A 22,929-nucleotide genomic window follows, 5' to 3' on the forward strand; every position below is an offset into this window, starting at 1 on the left:
ACTTAGCCCTGTCTTGGTTTAACTCTTATCTTACTGATAGGATGCAGTGTGTCTCCCATAATAATGTGACCTCGGACTACGTTAAGGTAACGTGTGGAGTTCCCCAGGGTTCGGTCCTTGGCCCTGCACTCTTCAGCATCTACATGCTGCCGCTAGGTGACATCATACGCAAATACGGTGTTAGCTTTCACTGTTATGCTGATGACACCCAACTCTACATGCCCCTAAAGCTGACCAACACGCCGGATTGTAGTCAGCTGGAGGCGTGTCTTAATGAAATTAAACAATGGATGTCCGCTAACTTTTTGCAACTCAACGCCAAAAAAACGGAAATGCTGATTATCGGTCCTGCTAGACACCGAACTCTATTTAATAATACAACTCTAACATTTGACAACCAAACAATTAAACAAGGCGACACGGTAAAGAATCTGGGTATTATCTTCGACCCAACTCTCTCCTTTGAGGCACACATTAAAAGCGTTACTAAAACGGCCTTCTTTCATCTCCGTAATATCGCTAAAATTCGCTCCATTCTGTCCACTAAAGACGCTGAGATCATTATCCATGCGTTTGTTACGTCTCGCCTCGACTACTGTAACGTATTATTTTCGGGTCTCCCCATGTCTAGCATTAAAAGATTACAGTTGGTACAAAATGCGGCTGCTAGACTTTTGACAAGAACAAGAAAGTTTGATCACATTACGCCTGTACTGTATATACCTTTATATACATATATACATACATATATACCTATACTGGCTCACCTGCACTGACTTCCTGTGCACTTAAGATGTGACTTTAAGGTTTTACTACTTACGTATAAAATACTACACGGTCTAGCTCCATCCTATCTTGCCGATTGTATTGTACCATATGTCCCGGCAAGAAATCTGCGTTCAAAGGACTCCGGCTTGTTAGTGATTCCCAAAGCCCAAAAAAAGTCTGCGGGCTATAGAGCGTTTTCCGTTCGGGCTCCAGTACTCTGGAATGCCCTCCCGGTAACAGTTCGAGATACCACCTCAGTAGAAGCATTTAAGTCTCACCTTAAAACTCATTTGTATACTGTAGCCTTTAAATAGACTCCCTTTTTAGACCAGTTGATCTGCTGTTTCTTTTCTTTTTCTTCTATGTCCCACTCTCCCCTGTGGAGGGGGTCCGGTCCGATCCGGTGGCCATGTACTGCTTGCCTGTGTATCGGCTGGGGACATCTCTGCGCTGCTGATCCGCCTCCGCTTGGGATGGTTTCCTGGTGGCTCCGCTGTGAACGGGACTCTCGCTGCTGAGTTGGACCCGCTTTGGACTGGACTCTCGCGACTGTGTTGGATCCATTGTGGATTGAACTTTCACAGTATCATGTTAGACCCGCTCGACATCCATTGCTTTCCTCCTCTCCAAGGTTCTCATAGTCATCATTGTCACCGATGTCCCACTGGGTGTGAGTTTTCCTTGCTCTTATGTGGGCCTACCGAGGATGTCGTGGTGGTTTGTGCAGCCCTTTGAGACACTAGTGATTTAGGGCTATATAAGTAAACATTGATTGATTGATTGATTGATTGATTATGATATAAACAATTGAAATGATGACATAAAAGTCATAATTATCACATCAAAAAATCATGATTATGAGATAAAGTCATAATTATCAGATACAAAGTTGAAATGTTGAGGAATAAGTCTAAATCATGAGATAAGTCATCATTATGTGATAAGAGGGTCATATTTATGAGATACAAATTTGAAATGATGAGATAATTATAAAGATACAAATTCATAATTATGAGATAAAAAGTTTAAATTATAAAATCAAAAGTTCAAATTATGAGAAAAATTCATCAGATGAGGTAAAAAGTCTAAAATTTTGAGATAAAAAGTTCAAATGAAATAAAAGTTATAATGTGTCAACAAGGCGTGGACTTTGCGGTTTGTTTTCCCGGAAGACAAAAGGAAAGTTGGAGCGGGCAAGGCGTGAAGGTAAGGACATCATTTAATCTTAACTCAAAACAGGAACAAACAAAAGGCGCTCACAAGGAGGTACAAAAACTTGGCTGTGAAAACAAAACTTGCACTAAGGCAGAAACTAGGAACATGAAACTAAACTCGATATCTGTGACATGAAAAAGAAAAACTTACAAGAAGCTTAACTATGGACCGGCATGAGTAACAGAGGTAAAGTCGCCAGGCTGACTACCTGGCAACCGTGGCTTAAATAATACTATGGTGATTAGTGAAAACAGGTGCGTGACATGGGGACAAGGTGAAAACTAATGGGTTGGCATGGAAACAAAGCAAACAAGGAAGTGCAAAAACAGGAAACAATGGAGTCTTAAACAAAACAGAACATAACTAAACAAAACATGATCACAAGACATGACGAAATGATGAGAAAAGTTCATCAACGTGAGAAATTTAGAATTATGAAAAAAGTAATTATGAGATAAAAAGTTCAAATAATGAAATAAAAAAATTTAAATTATGAGAAAAAATCAGATGATATAAAAAGTCATGAGATAAAAAGTCAGAATTATGAGATGAAAAATGTTCAAATTAGATAAAGTTGAAATGATGAGAAAAGGTCATTAATGTGAGATAAAGTCATGAGATAAAAGTCATAATTATGATATAAAAAGTAGAAATTATGAGATAGTCATCATTATAAGATAAAAATCCATAATTATGAAATAAAAACTAAAAAATTAAAATAATTTAAAATTATGAGAACAAGTCATCAGATGAGATAGAAAGTCATCATAGGATAAAAAGTGAGAATTACAAGATACAAAGTAAAAATTATGAGATAAAGAAGTTAAAATGAGATACAAAGTTAAAATGATGAGGAAAAAGTCATCATGAGCTAAAAAGTCAGAATTATGAAAAAAAAAAGTTCAAATTATCGCATAAAACGTTAGAATATAGAGATTAAAAAATTGAAATGAGGAAAAAGTTCAAATCATGTGATACAAAAGTCATGACTATGAGATAAGTCATAATTATGAGATACAAATTGAAATTATGACATAAAAAGTTAGAACTATGAGAAAAAGTCACAAGATAAAAAGTCAGAATTATGAGATAAAATGTTAGGATTGAGAAATAGTCATCAATATGAGATACAAGTCCAAAACTTGAGATATCATCAAATCGTTATCCCATAATTATCAAATTTTACACTTATCTCATATCTATGACTTTTTATCTCATCATTTTTACTTTGTATCTCATAACTATGAATTTATTATATAATTATCCCTTTATCTCATAATTGACATTTTGTCTCATAATTTGCACGTTTTCTCTCATAATTTGGATTTTCTTTTTCAGTGGTGAAAAATAGTCTTTCATTACAACATGCAGCGTGTGTCCAGGCTGCTCCACACGTACTACACACAGGTCTTAGTGGAGCAGGTACCTGGGGTTGCCATGACAACTAGGTGCTCCACACGTACTACACACAGGTCTTAGTGGAGCAGGTACCTGGGGTTGCCATGACAACTAGGTGCTCCACACGTACTACACACAGGTCTTAGTGGAGCAGGTACCTGGGGTTTCCATGACAACTAGGTGCTCCACACGTACTACACACAGGTCTTAGTGGAGCAGGTACCTGGGGTTGCCATGACAACTAGGTGCTCCACACGTACTACACACAGGTCTTAGTGGAGCAGGTACCTGGGGTTGCCATGACAACTAGGTGCTCCACACGTACTACACACAGGTCTTAGTGGAGCAGGTACCTGGGGTTGCCATGACAACTAGGTGCTCCACACGTACTACACACAGGTCTTAGTGGAGCAGGTACCTGGGGTTGCCATGACAACTAGGTGCTCCACACGTACTACACACAGGTCTTAGTGGAGCAGGTACCTGGGGTTGCCATGACAACTAGGTGCTCCACACGTACTACACACAGGTCTTAGTGGAGCAGGTACCTGGGGTTGCCATGACAACTAGGTGCTCCACACGTACTACACACAGGTCTTAGTGGAGCAGGTACCTGGGGTTGCCATGACAACTAGGTGCTCCACACGTACTACACACAGGTCTTAGTGGAGCAGGTACCTGGGGTTGCCATGACAACTAGGTGCTCCACACGTACTACACACAGGTCTTAGTGGAGCAGGTACCTGGGGTTGCCATGACAACTAGGTGCTCCACACGTACTACACACAGGTCTTAGTGGAGCAGGTACCTGGGGTTGCCATGACAACTAGGTGCTCCACACATAGTACACACAGGTCTTAGTGGAGCAGGTACCTGGGGTTGCCATGACAACTAGGTGCTCCACACGTACTACACACAGGTCTTAGTGGAGCAGGTACCTGGGGTTGCCATGACAACTAGGTGCTCCACACGTACTACACACAGGTCTTAGTGGAGCAGGTACCTGGGGTTGCCATGACAACTAGGTGCTCCACACGTACTACACACAGGTCTTAGTGGAGCAGGTACCTGGGGTTGCCATGACAACTAGGTGCTCCACACGTACTACACACAGGTCTTAGTGGAGCAGGTACCTGGTACAGCTAAGCACACAATAGCACACAAGCTAGACATAGGTAATAATCATTGAACAACATAAACAAGTATCAGATAATTACAGGTGCATATCACCTACATACAAAGTCTCTAAGGCATAATGGAAGGTATCCAGTAACAAACGTGTCCGCGTCATTCATTCAACTTCATGAATTATTGTGACCATGAGGTGTCACCAAAAAAAAAATTACCACTCCACTTCAACTTAAAGAAAGCATAAGGTTAATAATAAATAGGTTAGTATGTTTTATATAGCTAGCCTTGTTCTTTGAGTCATTTCACTATTTCTACACTACAAAATGACACAAGTATGTATGATTACTGCTGATAATACTCGGGGCTGCGATATCAATATTGTATTGGAAGTGACAAGGTTGTATCGGCACACCCCTCAGAGTGAAAGGCCCAGCATGAGCCAATTCTCCCATATTGTTGCTTTAAAGGCAAGGATGTTGTAGTTCCAGTAAATACTAGGTGAAGTGCAGAAAGTCTTCATAAAGTTGCGATTAAAGAATCAAACAAAGGAATGTGCTCTGTCTTGATTATTTGGTGAAGAGATGCGTGTCATGACTGTTTGCCAAGCACATGGTATCGCTATTTGGTCACATGGTATCGCTATTTGGTCACACATTACTTCCTGGTCAGTGACCTTGTCATCAACACCCAAGACTTTATGGGTTTGTCGAAACACCAAAGATGTTTTAGTCTTTGTCCCGCTCAACTGGGAATACAAAACAAGTCTTTGCAAAGCTAACCTTGCAAAAACTGAAGACACCAACAACATCCACGTTGTAAAGATCCAATAAATCTGTTCCACACACATGAATACTACACTTTATTTAAAATAATTCAACTTTTATGGCCACCTTTGTACTTTGCTATGAGTTATTTCTTCAAGGTGTTAGTGTTTCTCACTTTATCAAAGAGCTGGCACTCACAACTTTCTTTGGACCCATGCTGGATTATATTCCAGTAGTATTCGGGTCAAAAGCACCAACAGGAACACTTGGGCATGATGGCAAAAATGCTCATCAAAAACTGAATTGTACAGAAGTTAGGACATGATAAAAACTGAGATTTGAATAACTTTTAAGCCTTTTTTTTATTTGAAGCAATCCTAACATGGTGTTTTTGTAAACATTAAAGACCACCCCAACTGCGTTTTAAAAAAATCGAAATTGTGATTAAAGCATGGAAATTGTAAAACTCATAATTATGAGCTAAAGAGTCAAAATTATGAAATTAAAAAAATCGAAAATATGAGATAAAAAGGAATAATGGGATTAAAAAAAATCCAAATTATGAGGTAAAAAGTCAAAGTCGAAATCCTGGGATAAATAGTCAGAATCTTGAGAAGAAAAGGTTATAATTATGAGCTAAAAATTCCAAATAAAAAATTAAAAAGTTGATAATATGAGATAAAAAGACAATTATGAAATAGAAAGTTGAACTTTTGAGATAAAAGCTATAATTTTAAGATAAATCGGAATTATAAAAAAAATATATAAGAAAAAAAATCTGATTATTTATAATTGTAATTAGATTTTTATCATCTTAAAAATCCAAATTATGAGTAAAAAGTTATGAGATGAATCGAAATTGTTAGATGAAAAGCCAAAATTCTAATTTATGACATTTCATATAAAACATCACAATTATGAGCTAAAGAGTCAAAATTATGAAATTAAAAAAATCGAAAATATGAGATAAAAAGGAATAATGGGATTAAAAAAAATCCAAATTATGAGGTAAAAAGTCAAAGTCGAAATCCTGGGATAAATAGTCAGAATCTTGAGAAGAAAAGGTTATAATTATGAGCTAAAAATTCAAAATAAAAAATTAAAAAGTTGATAATATGAGATAAAAAGACAATTATGAAATAGAAAGTTGAACTTTTGAGATAAAAGCTATAATTTTAAGATAAATCGGAATTATAAAAAAAATATATAAGAAAAAAAATCTGATTATTTATAATTGTAATTAGATTTTTATCATCTTAAAAATCCAAATTATGAGTAAAAAGTTATGAGATGAATCGAAATTGTTAGATGAAAAGCCAAAATTCTAATTTATGACATTTCATATAAAACATCACAATTATGAGCTAAACAGTCAAAATTATAGAATTAAATATCGAAATTATCAGATAAAAAGGCATAATTATGAAATAAAAAGTCAAAATTATGAGATAAAAGTCATGATTATGAGATACAAATCCAAAGGTCTAAAGTCATATTTATGTGATAAACATTCAATATTATGGAATTAAAAGTTGAAAATATGACTTAAAACGCATAATGAGATAAAAAGTAGAAGAGATAAAAGTCATAATTATATGATCTTCAAAATCTAACTTTTGAGTAAAACATGGACATTTTAAAACTCATAATTATGAGCTAGAGTCGAAATTATGAAATCAAAGTCAAAATCATGCGATAAATCGTCATCATTTTCAGACACCAAAATTCGAAATAAAAAGTTGATAACTGAGATAAATAGAAAATTGTGAAATAAAAATTTAATTACAAGGTCACTCGAAATTATAAGACAAAACATAACCATGAGGGAAAAAAAATCGAAATTATGACACAAAAAGTCATAATTATGAGATCAAAAGTTATAGTTATTAGCTATGTCGTAACTATGATGTAAAAAGTCGAAATTGTGAGATAGAAGGTCTAAATGATGAGATAAGTCATAATTACAGTGTGGGGAGAAAAGTTCAAATGTTGAGACAAAAAGTCATAATTATGAGATCAAAATTCATAATTATTAGATAAGCCATTATTATGGTGTAAAAAGACAGTCTTAATTATGAGATCTATTGAAATGATCAAACAAAAAGTCATAATTATGAGATCAAAAGTTGAAAATATAAAATAAAGTGGAAAAGAAGAGATAAGTTTGTTTGGGGTAAAGTTTGTTGGTACAATAACTGACATGTGAAAGCAAAACAAAATGGTGGCAAAAAAGTTGATGGAAAAAGGAATGGTACAAAAACTGAGGTTTACCTACTTCCTGTTGTTGTCTTGAGTAACCTAACTTGGTGCTTTTGTAAACATCAAAGACCAACGTAGGACTTTTTCTTTACCGACGTATTCCTCACAACACTTGAGTGTTTTTTAGAAGTTGATCCTCGCTCCCTCGTACGGGGGAGAGGGCTACCACCTAGACCTTGGTGAGGGTGTGTGCTTCTGTAACTTGAAGACCTATGCCGTCTGGAGTCCAGAACTCTTGGCAGGGTCACCCAAGGTGGACAGGTGGACAGAAGTAGAAGTCAGACAAGTTGGCAGGTTGGCGGTTGGGCAATGGGCGAGTTCGAAAAACTCATCTACTAAGGGAATCAGAAGCACTCAAATTGAACCAATAAAACCAGGTGTCGGAGGAGAGACTGCCAGCTTCCTGAGGACGACAACATCCATTTCCTCAATGACCACAGCATGATGGTGACTGTGGGTGGACTGGGTTTGGTCAAATGAAACGAACTACTGGTGAGACTGGTTTTGTTCGGGCAGAGAAGATGGTATACATGGAAGTGGGCTAGCAATAACGATGTCAACGTTTGCAGGGTCGGCTCTCATGGAATGATAAATGATAAATGGGTTGTACTTGTATAGCGCTTTTCTACCTTCAAGGTACTCAAAGCGCTTTGACACTATTTCCACATTTACCCATTCACACACTGATGGAGGGAGCTGCCATGCAAGGCGCTAACCAGCACCCATCAGGAGCAAGGGTGAAGTGTCTTGCTCAGGACACAACGGACGTGACGAGGTTGGTTCTAGGTGGGATTTGAACCAGTGACCCTCGGGTTGCGCACGGCCACTCTCCCACTGCGCCACGCCGTCCCGAATGGAGAATTATAAACCACAGAATCATAACTGCAAGATACTACTCTAAATTCATCAAATTCTCATCTTTCACTTGACGCTGACCGAGAAGCAGAAGATGACTACAACATTAAGTGGAAAGGGAAAAGGTGAACAAATGATCACAAATATGAATGCAGAAGTTGGAGCAATTAAAGACAAAGAGAGGGTCATGGGAACTGATGGAACTGGTACCATCAAAGAAAACAGAGAAAGATTGGTAGATTTTTGAGGTATGATCAAGTATGTCGTTACAGGAACTTTATTTCCACAAAAATACATAGACGTCACCAGATAAAAGAAGAAAAAAATCAAACGGATCATGTATCAGTAAACCAAAGACCCAGATCTTCAGTTACAGATACGAGTCATGAGAGGGGCAATTTGTAAATTCATGAGACAAAAACATAAATCAAGTACATGGACAAAATACAAAGTCATGAAACTACAGGATAAGACCGTTAAAAGCGAGTTCAGCCTGGAACTGAAAAACAAGTTTGTCGTTTAAGAAGCTATACCAGAAGAACCTGATATAGAAACAAGGTGGATCCACTTTGTCAAAATGTACAACCCGATAGCAGAGGAAGTTCTTGGAACAAAAAAGAAAGTGACACAGGAGGAGTGCAAAGCAAAAGATCAAGAAGTAAAGGGAAGTATGAGAAAAGACTATATGGATGAAGGACACGTGAAATAACTGAAAAATGCAATACATCGAGTGCTAAAGACAAGCAAGATGATGACGATGGAAGGAAAGAAAGATGGAAAGAACACCTGGAAGAGATACTTCATGGAGACACGCCCACAAACTCAGTTGACAGCAGAGAGGAGAACTACCAGATAGAGACTATTAACATAAACCTAAAAAACCAAAGAAGAGATCAATTGTTTCAAAGTGGGAAAAAACTGGTGGCCTTGATATGATCAGCCCAGACGTGTTGAACTGGGACATAAAGAAAAACTTCATAGGATCATCAGATATTTGGAATCTGGAAAAAATACCTTGTGATTGGAGGAAGGGTCTGATTGTCAAACTACCACAGAAAGGAAACCTGGTTGAATGTGGAAATTGGCCATAGCGGGCAAAATGACTCTGGAATGCCCTCCCGGTAACAGTTAGAGATTCTACCTCAGTAGAAACATTCAAGTCTCATCTTAAAACTCTTTTGTTTACTCTAGCCTTTAAATAGACTCCCTTTTTAGACCAGTTGATCTGGGGTTTCTCTTATTTTTCTCCTCTGTCCCCCTCTCCCTTATGGACGGGGGGCGGGAGGAACACAGGTCCGGTGGCCATGGATGAAGTATTGGCTGTCCAGAGTCGGGACCCAGAATGTGTATCGTTTGGGGACATCTCTGCGCTGCTGATCCGCCTCCGCTTGGGATGGTTTCGTGCTGGCTCCACTATGGACAGGACTTTCACTACTATATTGGATCCACTTTGGACTGGACTCTCACCGTTATGTTAGATCCACTATGGATTTGACTTTCACAATATCATGTTAGACCCGCTCGACATCCATTGCTTTCGGTCCCCTAGGGAGGGGGGGTTGCCCACATATGCGGTCCTCTCCAAGGTTTCTCATAGTCATCATTGTCACTGTCACCGACGTCCCACTGGGTGTGAGTTTTTCCTTGCCCTTATGTGGGCTCTACCGAGGATGTCGTGGTTTGTGCAGCCCTTTGAGACACTTTTGATTTAGGGCTATATAAATAAACATTGATTGATTGAATAGTGTTTGATTATGAGAGGAAAAAGTCAAAATGATATGATAAATGTCATAATTATGAGATGAACTGAAGTTATAAAACAAAGTTATAATGATGAGATGAATTGAAATTATGAGATAAAAATTGAAATTATGAGATGAATCAAACTTTGAGATAAATGTTAAAATCATTAGATCGAAATTGTGAGATGAAATGTTGAAATGAGAAGATCAAAAGTCAAAGTTATGAAATATGAAAGTCTTGATTATGAGGTAAAGAGTTGAAATTATGAAATTAAAAAGTACAAAATATGAAATCGAAAGACATTATTATGTGATTAAAAAGTCAAAATGATGAGATAAAAGTTACAATTATGAGATGAATCAAAACGATGCGACAAAAAGTCAAAATTATGAGATAAAAAGTCAAAGTTATATGATAAATGTCATAATTATGAGATGTCATCATTGATGAATTGCCCAGAAAAAGTTTTTGTTGACTTCCATTTTCATAAATCTCAGACTATTAAGTCTTTCCTGGAAGTTTTTATCGGCATGGAGGACGTTTGACCGCGACTTCAACAACAAGTTGTGCTTTATGGTGAGCGGCAGAGGAGCTCCAACATGCAGACGTAGGCCGCTTCTGCACCCTCCCTCACACACACACACACACACACACACACACGCACACGCACACACACGCACACACACACACACACACACACACACAGTTTGGTGATGGGCTTAGCCCCGCCCCTCAGCCCTTAGATGAAGAGTTGGAGAAGTTTCAGGTGTCTTTGCAGGAAACTTTGTTCATCTCAACAGCGCTCCACTTTTTTGTTGTTTCTCTTTGAAGGCCAGACATTAAAAATGACTCATTCTGTTCCCCTTTAATGGAAGATTAGAGAAATATTGCTTTGACTGGATTGTTCCCACGCAGACAGGTGAGTCTCAGACATTTGGAGTTCATTAATTCAACAATTGATGACAAGAAACTACTTACCAAAATTTGCCTTAAAAATGTTCATGTATTTTAAACTTCTTGGAAACACAAAACGCTCATTTCAATTGGACTTGAATGATAATTAGGACTGTAGCAGAGTAGCTTATTTAGTAAATGTAGTTAAATGCAACACAAAGATATATTGCTCATTTGCCACATCTGAGCCACTTCTTTAAGGACATTTATTATTGACTACATTAATATTGTACATTATTGACTTGTGAGACAAAAATAATTCATTTTAAATGATCGTAATTGACACTTCCAACAGTCATTTAGCGTAAAAAAAAAGCTAACTTACCAATTGTTGTGTTGTCAAGGCTAGGCTAGCCAAGTTCTTCCTCGCCTGACTTGATTTATGTGCTGGAACAGCAGCGCCGCTCAGTGGCGGAAAGTGGAACTGCGAGCTTCTATGGACTTCTATGTTAAATATTAATTATTATTATAATCATCCTTAGGATGCAGATATGACACTGAAACATAAAATAAACAAAATACGATTTTTTGTTTCTAAACTTGCTTAACCATTTGTTTATAAATTGAGTTTTTACATCTCATTTAATTGTTTTTATTACGTCTATTATTAGGAGATATGTGGTAAATATTAAAAACAAGGAAATGCATTTCTGCCATGAACACCCCAATGGTAAATCATAATCATGAGATAATGTCGAAATTATGAGATTAAAATTAATAATCATTGAATGAATCGAAATTATGAGGTATAATTCATAATTATAAAATAAATAATTTAAATTATGAGTCATTGTTATGAGATTAAGAAAATATAGTATGATTATATCATTATTATCAGATAAAGAAATCACAATTATGAGGTAAAAGTCGAAACTATGACATGAAGTCGAAATTATGAGATTAAAAATCGAAAATTGTAAAACTAAAATTCATAATTATGAGATAAAAAGTTTAAATTATGAGATAAAAAGTCAAAATTATGGAATAAAATGTTTTTTTGTTTGTTTTTTTTTACATAGAAAGCCATGATTATTAAATAAAAAATGTCGAAATTCTGAGGTAAAAAGTAAAAAATTATAAGATAAAAAGTCAATTGTCGAACGAAAAATCAAAATTACGAGATAACTCATAATTTTGAGTTAGATTTTTTAAGACAAAATTAGAAATTATAATACAAAAAATCAATATGAGTCAACAAAAAAGATAAAAAGTCATAATTATGAAATAAAAGTCAAAACCATGAGATAAAAAGTTATACTTATGAGATTAACAAAACAACAAAAATTATGAGCTAAAAAGTTTAAAATTTGAATATTATTTCAAATGTTTAAAGAGTTTTAAAATGTTATATTGTGAACTCCTGCATGCGTGCAATACAAGAATGTAGATGTACTATAATAGTACATGACAGGAAGTGTAGTGTTCTTTTATTGTAGTAGGACATGACAGGAAGTGTAGTGTTATTTTATTGTAGTAGGACATGACAGAAAGTGCAGTGTTCTTTTATTGTAGTAGGACATGACAGGAAGTGTAGTGTTCTTTTATTGTAGTGGGACATGACAGGAAGTGTAGTGTTCTTTTATTGTAGTAGGACATGACAGGAAGTGTAGTGTTCTTTTATTGTAGTAGGACATGACAGGAAGTGTAGTGTTCTTTTATTGTAGTAGGACATGACAGGAAGTGCAGTGTTCTTTTATTGTAGCAGGACATGACAGGAAGTGTAGTGTTCTTTTACTGTAGTTGGACATGACAGGAAGTGTAGTATTCTTTTATTGTAGTAGGACATGACAGGAAGTGCAGTGTTCTTTTATTGTAGTAGGACATGGCAGGAAGTGTAGTGTTCTTTTACTGTAGTTGGACATGACAGGAAGTGTAGTATTCTTTTATTGTAGTAGGACATGACAGGAAGTGTAGTGTTCTTTTATTGTAGTGGGAATTGACAGGAAGTGTAGTTTTTTTTTTATTGTAGTAGGACACGACAGGAAGTGTAGTGTTCTTTTATTGTAGTGGGACTTGACAGGAAGTGTAGTTTTTTTTATTGTATTAGGACATGATGGGAAGTGCAGTGTTCTTTTCTTGTAGTAGGACATGACAGGAAGTATAGTGTTCTTTTATTGTAGTAGGACATGACAGGAAGTGGAGTGTTCTTTTATTGTAGTAGGACATGACAGGAAGTGCAGTGTTCTTTTATTGTAGTAGGACATGACAGGAAGTGTAGTGTTCTTTTATTGTAGTAGGACATGACAGGAAGTGTAGTGTTCTTTTATTGTAGTAGGACATGACAGGAAGTGTAGTGTTCTTTTATTGTAGTAGGACATGACAGGAAGTGTAGTGTTCTTTTATTGTAGTAGGACATGACAGAAAGTGCAGTGTTCTTTTATTGTAGTAGGACATGACAGGAAGTGTAGTGTTCTTTTATTGTAGTAGGACATGACAGGAAGTGTAGTGTTCTTTTATTGTAGTAGGACATGACAGGAAGTGTAGTGTTCTTTTATTGTAGTAGGACATGACAGGAAGTGCAGTGTTCTTTTATTGTAGCAGGACATGACAGGAAGTGTAGTGTTCTTTTACTGTAGTAGGACATGACAGGAAGTGCAGTGTTCTTTTATTGTAGTAGGACATGACAGGAAGTGTAGTGTTCTTTTACTGTAGTTGGACATGACAGGAAGTGTAGTATTCTTTTATTGTAGTAGGACATGACAGGAAGTGTAGTGTTCTTTTATTGTAGTGGGACTTGACAGGAAGTGTAGTTTTTTTTTTATTGTAGTAGGACACGACAGGAAGTGTAGTGTTCTTTTATTGTAGTGGGACTTGACAGGAAGTGTAGTTTTTTTTATTGTATTAGGACATGATGGGAAGTGCAGTGTTCTTTTCTTGTAGTAGGACATGACAGGAAGTATAGTGTTCTTTTATTGTAGTAGGACATGACAGGAAGTGGAGTGTTCTTTTATTGTAGTAGGACATGACAGGAAGTGCAGTGTTCTTTTATTGTAGTAGGACATGACAGGAAGTGTAGTGTTCTTTTATTGTAGTAGGACATGACAGGAAGTGTAGTGTTCTTTTATTGTAGTAGGACATGACAGGAAGTGTAGTGTTCTTTTACTGTAGTAGGACATGACAGGAAGTGTAGTGTTCTTTTATTGTAGTAGGACATGACAGGAAGTGTAGTGTTCTTTTATTGTAGTAGGACATGACAGGAAGTGCAGTGTTCTTTTATTGTAGTAGGACATGACAGGAAGTGCGTTGCCGGTCTGAGGCTGTGGCCCCGCCCCCTGCAGGTGCGGGCATGACGTGGGGGGCGCTGTACGCCCAGCTGGGCGGAGTCAACAAGCACTCCACCAGCCTGGGCAAGATCTGGCTGTCGGTGCTGTTCATCTTCCGCATCACCATCCTGGTCCTGGCGGCGGAGAGCGTTTGGGGCGACGAGCAGTCGGACTTCACCTGCAACACGCAGCAGCCCGGCTGCAAGAACGTTTGCTACGACCACTTCTTCCCCGTCTCGCACATCCGCCTGTGGTGCCTGCAGCTCATCTTCGTGTCCACGCCCGCCCTGCTGGTGGCCATGCACGTGACCTACAGGAAGCGCGGCGACAAGAGGAGCATCCTGGCCTCCCGCGGGGGCGGGGCCGGGGGCGGGGGCGGGGCCTCCGACCTGGAGACCTTGAGGAGGCGGCGGCTGCCCATCACGGGCACGCTGTGGTGGACGTACACCTGCAGCCTCTTCTTCCGCCTGCTCTTCGAGGGCGGCTTCATGTACGCGCTCTACTTCGTCTACGGAGGCTTCCGGATGCCGCGGCTGGTGAAGTGCGAGCAGTGGCCGTGTCCCAACAAGGTGGACTGCTTCATCTCCAGACCCACGGAGAAGACCGTCTTCACCATCTTCATGGTGGCCTCCTCCGCCACCTGCATGGTGCTCAACGTGGCCGAGCTGGCCTACCTGGTGGCCAAGGCGCTCCTCAGGTGCTCCGGCCGCACCAACAGGAAGTTGTCCTACGGCCGCAAGGAGACCGTCACTGGGGACGACGCCGTCCTGCAGAACCGCAAGAACGAGCTGCTCATCTCGGACTCTTCCGGCCGCAAGACCGCCTGCTGAGGGAGCGGCTTCTCGCCGGTCCGCCGGAGGGCGTGTGACGTCCCGGATTCTTCTGGAAACGCCAAATCCACAAAACGGATGTTTGGACAAAAGTGTTGGGACGCAAGCCGAGGTTGCATCAGAGTGGGACAAAATAAAGACAATCAGGTGGTTTTTGTCACAGGTCTTCAACAGGTCTTTAGGAGGTTTTCATCAGGTCTTCAATAGAACTAGTCAGAGGGTCCTGAATTATTTGCTTGATTAGACCTTTTTTATATTTATTTTCTATTCCCCTTCACAAATGTAAATATCTTTTAATACATAATAAATACACACCACCTACACAATGACAACTCAATAACACATGAAATACACAATAAATGCATTAACTACACATTAACTACTTAACACATTATATATACAATATTACATTAAGTACACGACACAACGTTAAATACACAGATAAAACATTGATACAAAGATGTGCGACAGCTAAATACATGTGTAACAGACACAAACATGCGTAACACATACAAAGATGTGTAACACACAAAACACGTGTAACAGATACAAAGATGTGTGACAAAAACAAAGTTGTGTAACAAATAAAATGTGTAACACATAAAAATCATGTGTAACACATAAAAACATGTGTAACAGATACAAAGATGTGTAACATATACACATGTGTGTAACAGATAAAACAATGTGTGACGGATACAAAGATGTGTAACACATAACGTGAAACAGATATGAACATGTGTAATAGACACAAAGATGTGTGACAAATACAAACGCGTGACTGATACAAAGATGTGTAACACATAAAAACATGTGTAACAGATAAACGTGTAACAGATGCAAACCTGTGTAACAGATAAAAACAACTAACAGATAAAACGTGTAACAGATCAATTAGGCGTAACACATACAAAGATGTGTAACACACAAAAACATGTGTAACAGATACAAAGATGTGTGACAAAAACAAAGTTGTGTAACAAATAAAACGTGTAACACATAAAAACATATGTAACACATAAAACATGTGTGACATATACAAATGTGTGTAACAGATAAAACAATGTGTGACAGATACAAAGATGTGTAACACATAACATGTGAAACAGATATAAACATGTGTAACAGACACAAAGATGTGTGATAAATACAAACGTGTGGCTGATACAAAGATGTGTAACACATAAAAACATGTGAAACAGATATGAACATGTGTAACAGACACAAAGATGTGTGACAAATACAAACGTGTGACTGATACAAATATGTGTAACACATAAAAACATGTGTGACAGATAAACGTGTAACAGATGCAAACATGTGTAACAGATAAAAACAACTAACATATAAAACGTGTAACAGATCAAACAGGCGTAACAGATACAAAGCTGTGTAACAGATACAAATATGTGAAACATATACAAAGATGTGTAACACATAAAACATGTGTAACTGATAAAAACATGTGTAACATATACAAACATGTAACAGATACAAACATGTAACAGATAAAAACAACTGACGGATACAAACATGTGTAACAGATATAAACGTGTAAAAGATAACATGTGAAACAGATACAAAGATGTGTAACATATAAAACCTGTGTAACACATAAAAACATGAGTAACTGATAAAAACATGTGTAACAGATATGAACATGTGTAACAGATAAACACGTGTAACAGATACAAAGATGTGTGACAGATACAAAGGTGTGTGACAAATACAAACGTGTGACTGATACAAATATGTGTAACACATAAAACATGTGTAACACATAAAAACATATGTAATAGATAAACACGTGTAACTGATGCAAACAAGTGTAACAGCTAAAAACAACTAACAGATAAAAACATGTGTAACAGATAAACACAGGCCTAACAGATACAAAGATGTATAACATATACAAAGATATGTAACATATACAAAATGTGTAACAGATAAAAAACATGTGTAACAGATACAAACTTGTGTAACGGATACAAATGTCTAACAGATAAAAACAACTAACAGATACAAACACGTGTAACAGATAAAAACGTGTAAAATATAACATGTGTAACAGATGCAAATATGTGTAACATATACAAAGGTGTGTAACAGATTCAACGTTGTGTGACAGATACAAACGTGTGACGGATACAAAAGTGATGGATACAAAATGTGTAACACATAAAAAATGTGTAACAGATACAAACATGTGTAACAGATATGAACATGTGTAACAAATAAACACCTGTGTAACAGATAAAACATGTAAAAAAAAGTTAAAAAAACATGTGTAACAGATAAAACATGTGTAACAGATAAAACATGCGTAACAGATACAAACACGTGTAACAGATAAAAACATTTGTAACAGATACAAACAACTAACAGATAAAAATATGTACAACAGATAAAAACAACAGGTGTAACAGATAAAAACGTGTGTGCCAGATACAATCTGCCAACTCAGTGATGTCTCACACTGACTAATATTTACCAACTCATTAGTGATGTCTCACTCTGGAATAAAAAAACATCCAGCTCCCTAGTGATGTCTCACTCTGAGTTATATTTGCCAACTCATTAGTGACATCTCATTTTGACTAATATTTGTCGGCACACTAGTGATGTCTCACTCTGGGTAAAATTTACAAGCAATCTGTCCAATTCAAATTAGGGATGTCTCACTCTGTAGTAAGATTCATAAGCTTATTGGTGGTGTACCACTCTGAGATATTTGGGCTTCTCGGTCCACATTAGTGATATCTCACTGTGACTAATATTTGTCAGCTCATTAGTGATGTCTCACTCTGGGGTCAAATTAGTCAACTCAATAAAGCGATGTCTCACTCTTACTAATATTTGCCAACTCATGAGTAATGTCTCACTCTGACCAAAATCCGCCAATTTATTGACATCTCACTCTGACTAATATTTGGCAACCAACAAGTGATGTCTCACTCTCGGTAAAATATTTGTAAGTTTTTTATTGATGTCTCACTCCGACCAAAATCTGCCAACTTAGTGATGTTTCAGTCTGAACAATATTTGTCGACTCACAAGTGATGTCTCACTCCGGGTAAAATATGTATAAATTCGTGATTAATGTCTCACTCTTGGTTAAATTTGTAAGCTCATTTGTGACGTCTCACTCTGATTTATATTTGCCAGCTCACAAGAGATGTCTCACTTGGGTAAAACTGCCAGGCGGTGTTGGTTGTCCAATTCAAATGAGCGATGTCTCGTTCTGTCATCACCGTAGTGATGTCTCACTCTGGAGGTACATTTTCTGACGACTGAAAAGATTCACTAGGAGAACGAAATAGTAGGAAATAAAAATCATATTTCTTTGCTTGCAAAGTCAAACGGCGCCTCGTCGGCCTGCTAGCTAGCATGCGCTAGAGTGAATAGCGGCGGCTAAGCTAGCAGCAGCGTTGACAGCAAGTCTTCTTCACACTTGTGCACAGACGCTTTGCTTTCCCAGGTGACACCTGTGTCTACTTTCTGTGTGTGTGTGTGTGTGTGTGTGTCTGTGTGTGTGTGTGTGTGTGTCTCTGTGTGTGTGTGTGTGTGTGTGTGTGTGTCTGTGTGTGTGTGTGTGTGTGTGTGTGCAGCGCTGTCCTGTATCAGCTTTCAACAAGTGTCTTATTTTAGCCCGGCCGCTAATCGCACAGACCCGAAGAACCTTGTCTTTGTCCTCGCGGGGACGTCCAGGAATAGCAACGCTGCGTTCGGCGCTCTGGGAAAAAAGTTGTGGCGTGAGACACCTGATTAGAAGTCGTAAAAAATGATTGACGGTATTTTAATGCGACGTAAAAACATTGTTTGAGTTTATCAATCAATTCACGCTCGTCCAAAGTGAGGCTACTTTTTTTTTGGCCCACCAAATATTTCTCATTTCACAAATTCTGGCTACTTTTTTGTTGGCCCACCAAATATTTCTAATTCAACTAAGTATGGCTACTTTTTTGTTGGCCCACCAAATATTTCTCATTCTGCAAATTTTGGCTACTTTTTTGTTGGCCCGTCAAATATTTCTCTTTCAACTAAGTGTGGCTACTTTTTTGTTGGCCCACCAAATATTTCTATTTCAACTAAGTATGGCTACTTTTTTGTTGGCCCACCAAATATTTCTCATTCTGCAAATTTTGGCTACTTTTTTGTTGGCCCGTCAAATATTTCTCTTTCAACTAAGTGTGGCTACTTTTTTGTTGGCCCACCAAATATTTCTCATTTCACAAATTTTGGCTACTTTTTTGTTGGCCCGTCAAATATTTCTCTTTCAACTAAGTATGGCTACTTTTTTGTTAGCCAGCCAAATATTTCTCATTTCACAAATTCTGGCTACTTTTTTGTTGGCCCACCAAATATTTCTCATTCTGCAAATTTGGGCTACTTTTTTGTTGGCCCGTCAAATATTTCTCTTTCAACTAAGTGTGGCTACTTTTTTGTTGGCCCACCAAATATTTCTCTTTCAACTAAGTATGGCTACTTTTTTGTTAGCCAGCCAAATATTTCTCATTTCACAAATTCGGGCTACTTTTTTGTTGGCCCACCAAATATTTCTCATTTTACAAATTTTGGCTACTTTTTTGTTGGCCCATCAAATATTTCTCTTTCAACTAAGTATGGCTACTTTTGTGTTGGCCCACCAAATATTTCTCATTTCACAAATTCTGGCTACTTTTTTGTTGGCCCACCAAACATTTCTCATTCAACTAAGTATGGCTACTTTTTTGTTGGCCCATCAAATATTTCTTATTCAACTAAGTATGGCTACTTTTTTGTTGGCCCACCAAATATTTCTCATTTCACAAATTCTGGCTACTTTTTTGTTGGCCCACTAAATATTTCTCATTTCACAAATTCGGGCTACTTTTTTGTTGGCCCACCAAACATTTCTCATTCAACTAAGTATGGCTACTTTTTTGTTGGCCCATCAAATATTTCTTATTCAACTAAGTATGGCTACTTTTTTGTTGGCCCACCAAATATTAGTCAACAAAAACTGTTGCAATGTTATTTTAATCAGAATGAGACCTTCGGTTTTGAAATAAGTAACTTCTTGGACTGTTTTCATCTTGCTAATAAAATGAAAGTGATTTTTCAGAGGAATAAAAAAAATGATAATAATAATAAATATTAAATAAAGTTGACAAGGCTTTTTCTTTTTTTGTTATATCATTTTCCACCACACACAGTGTGATTGTATTTGAAAAATTCCATTTTAGTCCATTTTAACCAAGTCAAACTTTTTTTTATTTAAAATAAATTAACTACATTTTTAAATTACCCCAAAAATACAAATGTAAACAATATCAATCAAAATTATGATACGTTTAAAAGATGATTATCAAGTAAAAATTGAAATGATGACATCAAAACTCAAAATTACGACATAAAAAGTCACAATTATGATATAAAAAATACATTAAAATGGAGTAATAGTCAAAATTATAAGATCAAAAGTCTAAATCATGAAAAAAACTAACAATGACATTTTTAAAAAAACAATTATAGAAATAAAAACGAAAACATGAGATTAAAAGTAAAAATGACGAGATTAAAAATTCCTAATTATGAGATAAAGCATGAAAAAAAAAAAGAAGTTGAAAATATTAGACAAAAAGTCTAAATTGTGATTTAACAGTGTGGCTCCAGTGGTAGAGCAGCTGGGCCAGCGACTTGAGGGTTCCAGCTTTGAATCCCACTTGCCCACACTGTTGCTTCAAAATGTAAATAATGGCTTTCTTTATGTCAATTGCTTTGAGTCTCTGGAGAAAAAGCGCATATAAATATAATTTATTTCATAAAGACAAATTATGAGAAAAAATGTTGGAATTATGCAATAAAAAGTGACAGCTCTTCATATTAGTTTGAATAGTTTTTAGTTCTTCATTTGATAAACTAACCCCAAAATAACGCTAACACTATTTTTTGTGAAAGAAATTGAAAGAAAATATTCATAAAAAACAACAAAAAAGTTGATATTGTATCAATAAATACAGAAATAAGTGACTTTTTCATTTGGATTATTCTACTTTTTACAACAGGGTCCACATTATGTCCATCCTCGGCCACACACAAAAGAAATAAATAATGGCCGTTTTTGTACATTTTTAAAGTGTAAATACAAGTTGACTTTATTTACCTAAAAGTGTTTCATTGCATCTATTAAACATATCAATTGTATTTAGTCTGCAAAGTACGTGAAAACACCCTCTAAAGTGTCACAAATTCAGTCGGCCATTTTGAATATTCTATTCCAAATACCTTTGTTGATTTCCGTGGATTGACAACAAAGTAATGACGTTTCTGCACTCTTGACCATATTATTAGGTCAGTCAAACTGGAAACACGCAATAATTGTAAAGAGATATCATTGACAATCCTTCTGTAAGACAAGAACACAAATGTTGGTTTTTATGCGTCCTAAATGGTAAATAAATATCTAACAGATGGAGGGTCCTCTCTTTATACTCTCTAAAAACTGCCAACAATACTCCATTGACATGTGTAGACCTGAAAATGAACCAAATATGAGTGATATTGTTACTATAAGTGCTATCGCAGATGGAGTATTTTAGCGGTGCATTGATAGCAGTGAGCTAATGCTAGCTGACGCTGCTATTGTTGACTCACTGCTTCTTCTGCTTGGTCTCAAACTTGCTAAAAGTCAATACTAGATTATAATTCATGAATCTTTCACCTACTAGTAGACAAATGTGACCATGGACCAACCAGCTGGTCCACTTTCACATCCCCCGATGTGGCGAAATGGAAACCCAAAAGACGCTTTGTGAGGATTGCGACTGATTCTTCATCTAAACTGATTATGTGAGTGTCTCGTCGGTCAACATCTCAGCGACAGTGGACATATTACAGTAAGTTTTTGTTTTATAATAGTTTATTATGGTTAGTTTTTTATATTTAGCACCTAGCAATGATGCTAATGCTATAGTGTCACAATAAAACCGCATCCATCGACTCGGCTTCTAAAACTTCTCGTCCTCTTTGTGTTCGGGCTCAAAAAGATAAGGTAAAGGTTCATAATTTGTTGGCTCTCAAAGTCTGCTTGATTAGTATTGTTGTTGATGGGGAAGGGATCTGTGGTTCCTCCTCTACGTCACACTATCACGTGACTGGCATCATCGTTATCTCTCAAAATGACTCGGGAATGCCTCTGAGATTGATACTCTTTTCATCAGATTTGTTTGGAGTCATAAATCATATATACTGTATTTCCTTGAATTGCCGCCGGGTATATAGTATGCGCCTGCCTGGAATTACTGCCGGGTCAAACTCGTTTCGCAAAATAATTAGGGCATGCTGAGCATTACTGCCGGCTCAGGATTAACGCCGGGTCAAACTCGTTTCATAAAATATTTTTATTAGCGCATGTTTAAAATTTCCACCGGGTCAAACTCGTCACGTCACGAGTGAAACTTCACCTGTCATAATTTTCAAAATGGAGGACTCTGATTTCAATCATTTGAAATCGCATAAAGGGAAGAAGATTAAGAGCTATTCAGTAGGATTTGAAGTCCAAGCTATTTAATATGCTAACAAGAACAGTAAGCAGCAATGTTTTATTAATATACCGTAGCTGCGTGTGTCAAATATGAGTCATTAAATGACTCCCGCCTCCTGGTGGTAGAGGGCGCTAGTGATCCTTCTTGCGACTACTCGGCTGCAGAAGAAGTGACAACAAGCAGCAAGAGTGAGCAGCGATCTTTTATTTTTTCCTCTCGCTTG

At 37.2% G+C, this 22,929-nt stretch overlaps 1 protein-coding gene and 1 long non-coding RNA gene across 2 annotated transcripts; both read left to right on the forward strand.

The window, feature by feature from the left end:
* Positions 1–1,563: 1,563 nt before the first annotated feature.
* On the forward strand, positions 1,564–5,059 carry LOC133564128 (uncharacterized). Its single transcript, XR_009809243.1, has 3 exons — positions 1,564–3,496; positions 3,562–4,170; positions 4,236–5,059. It is a non-coding gene; the product is annotated as an uncharacterized LOC133564128 (long non-coding RNA).
* A 5,806-nt stretch (positions 5,060–10,865) lies between these two features.
* gjb8 (gap junction protein beta 8) lies at positions 10,866–15,321 on the forward strand. The gene is made up of 2 exons (XM_061918255.1): positions 10,866–11,052; positions 14,366–15,321. The coding sequence occupies exon 2, from the start codon at positions 14,374–14,376 to the stop codon at positions 15,178–15,180; it is 807 nt and encodes a 268-aa protein (XP_061774239.1). The 5' UTR covers positions 10,866–11,052; positions 14,366–14,373; the 3' UTR covers positions 15,181–15,321.
* The last annotated feature ends 7,608 nt before the right edge of the window (positions 15,322–22,929 follow it).

This window comes from Nerophis ophidion, linkage group LG13, assembly GCF_033978795.1.
Source record: "Nerophis ophidion isolate RoL-2023_Sa linkage group LG13, RoL_Noph_v1.0, whole genome shotgun sequence".
Lineage (NCBI taxonomy): Eukaryota > Metazoa > Chordata > Actinopteri > Syngnathiformes > Syngnathidae > Nerophis > Nerophis ophidion.

Excerpts from the sequence above, each read along its gene's own strand:
- gjb8 (XM_061918255.1), top strand. The coding sequence starts at position 14,374 with ATGACGTGGGGGGCGCTGTACGCCCAGCTGGGCGGAGTCAACAAGCAC.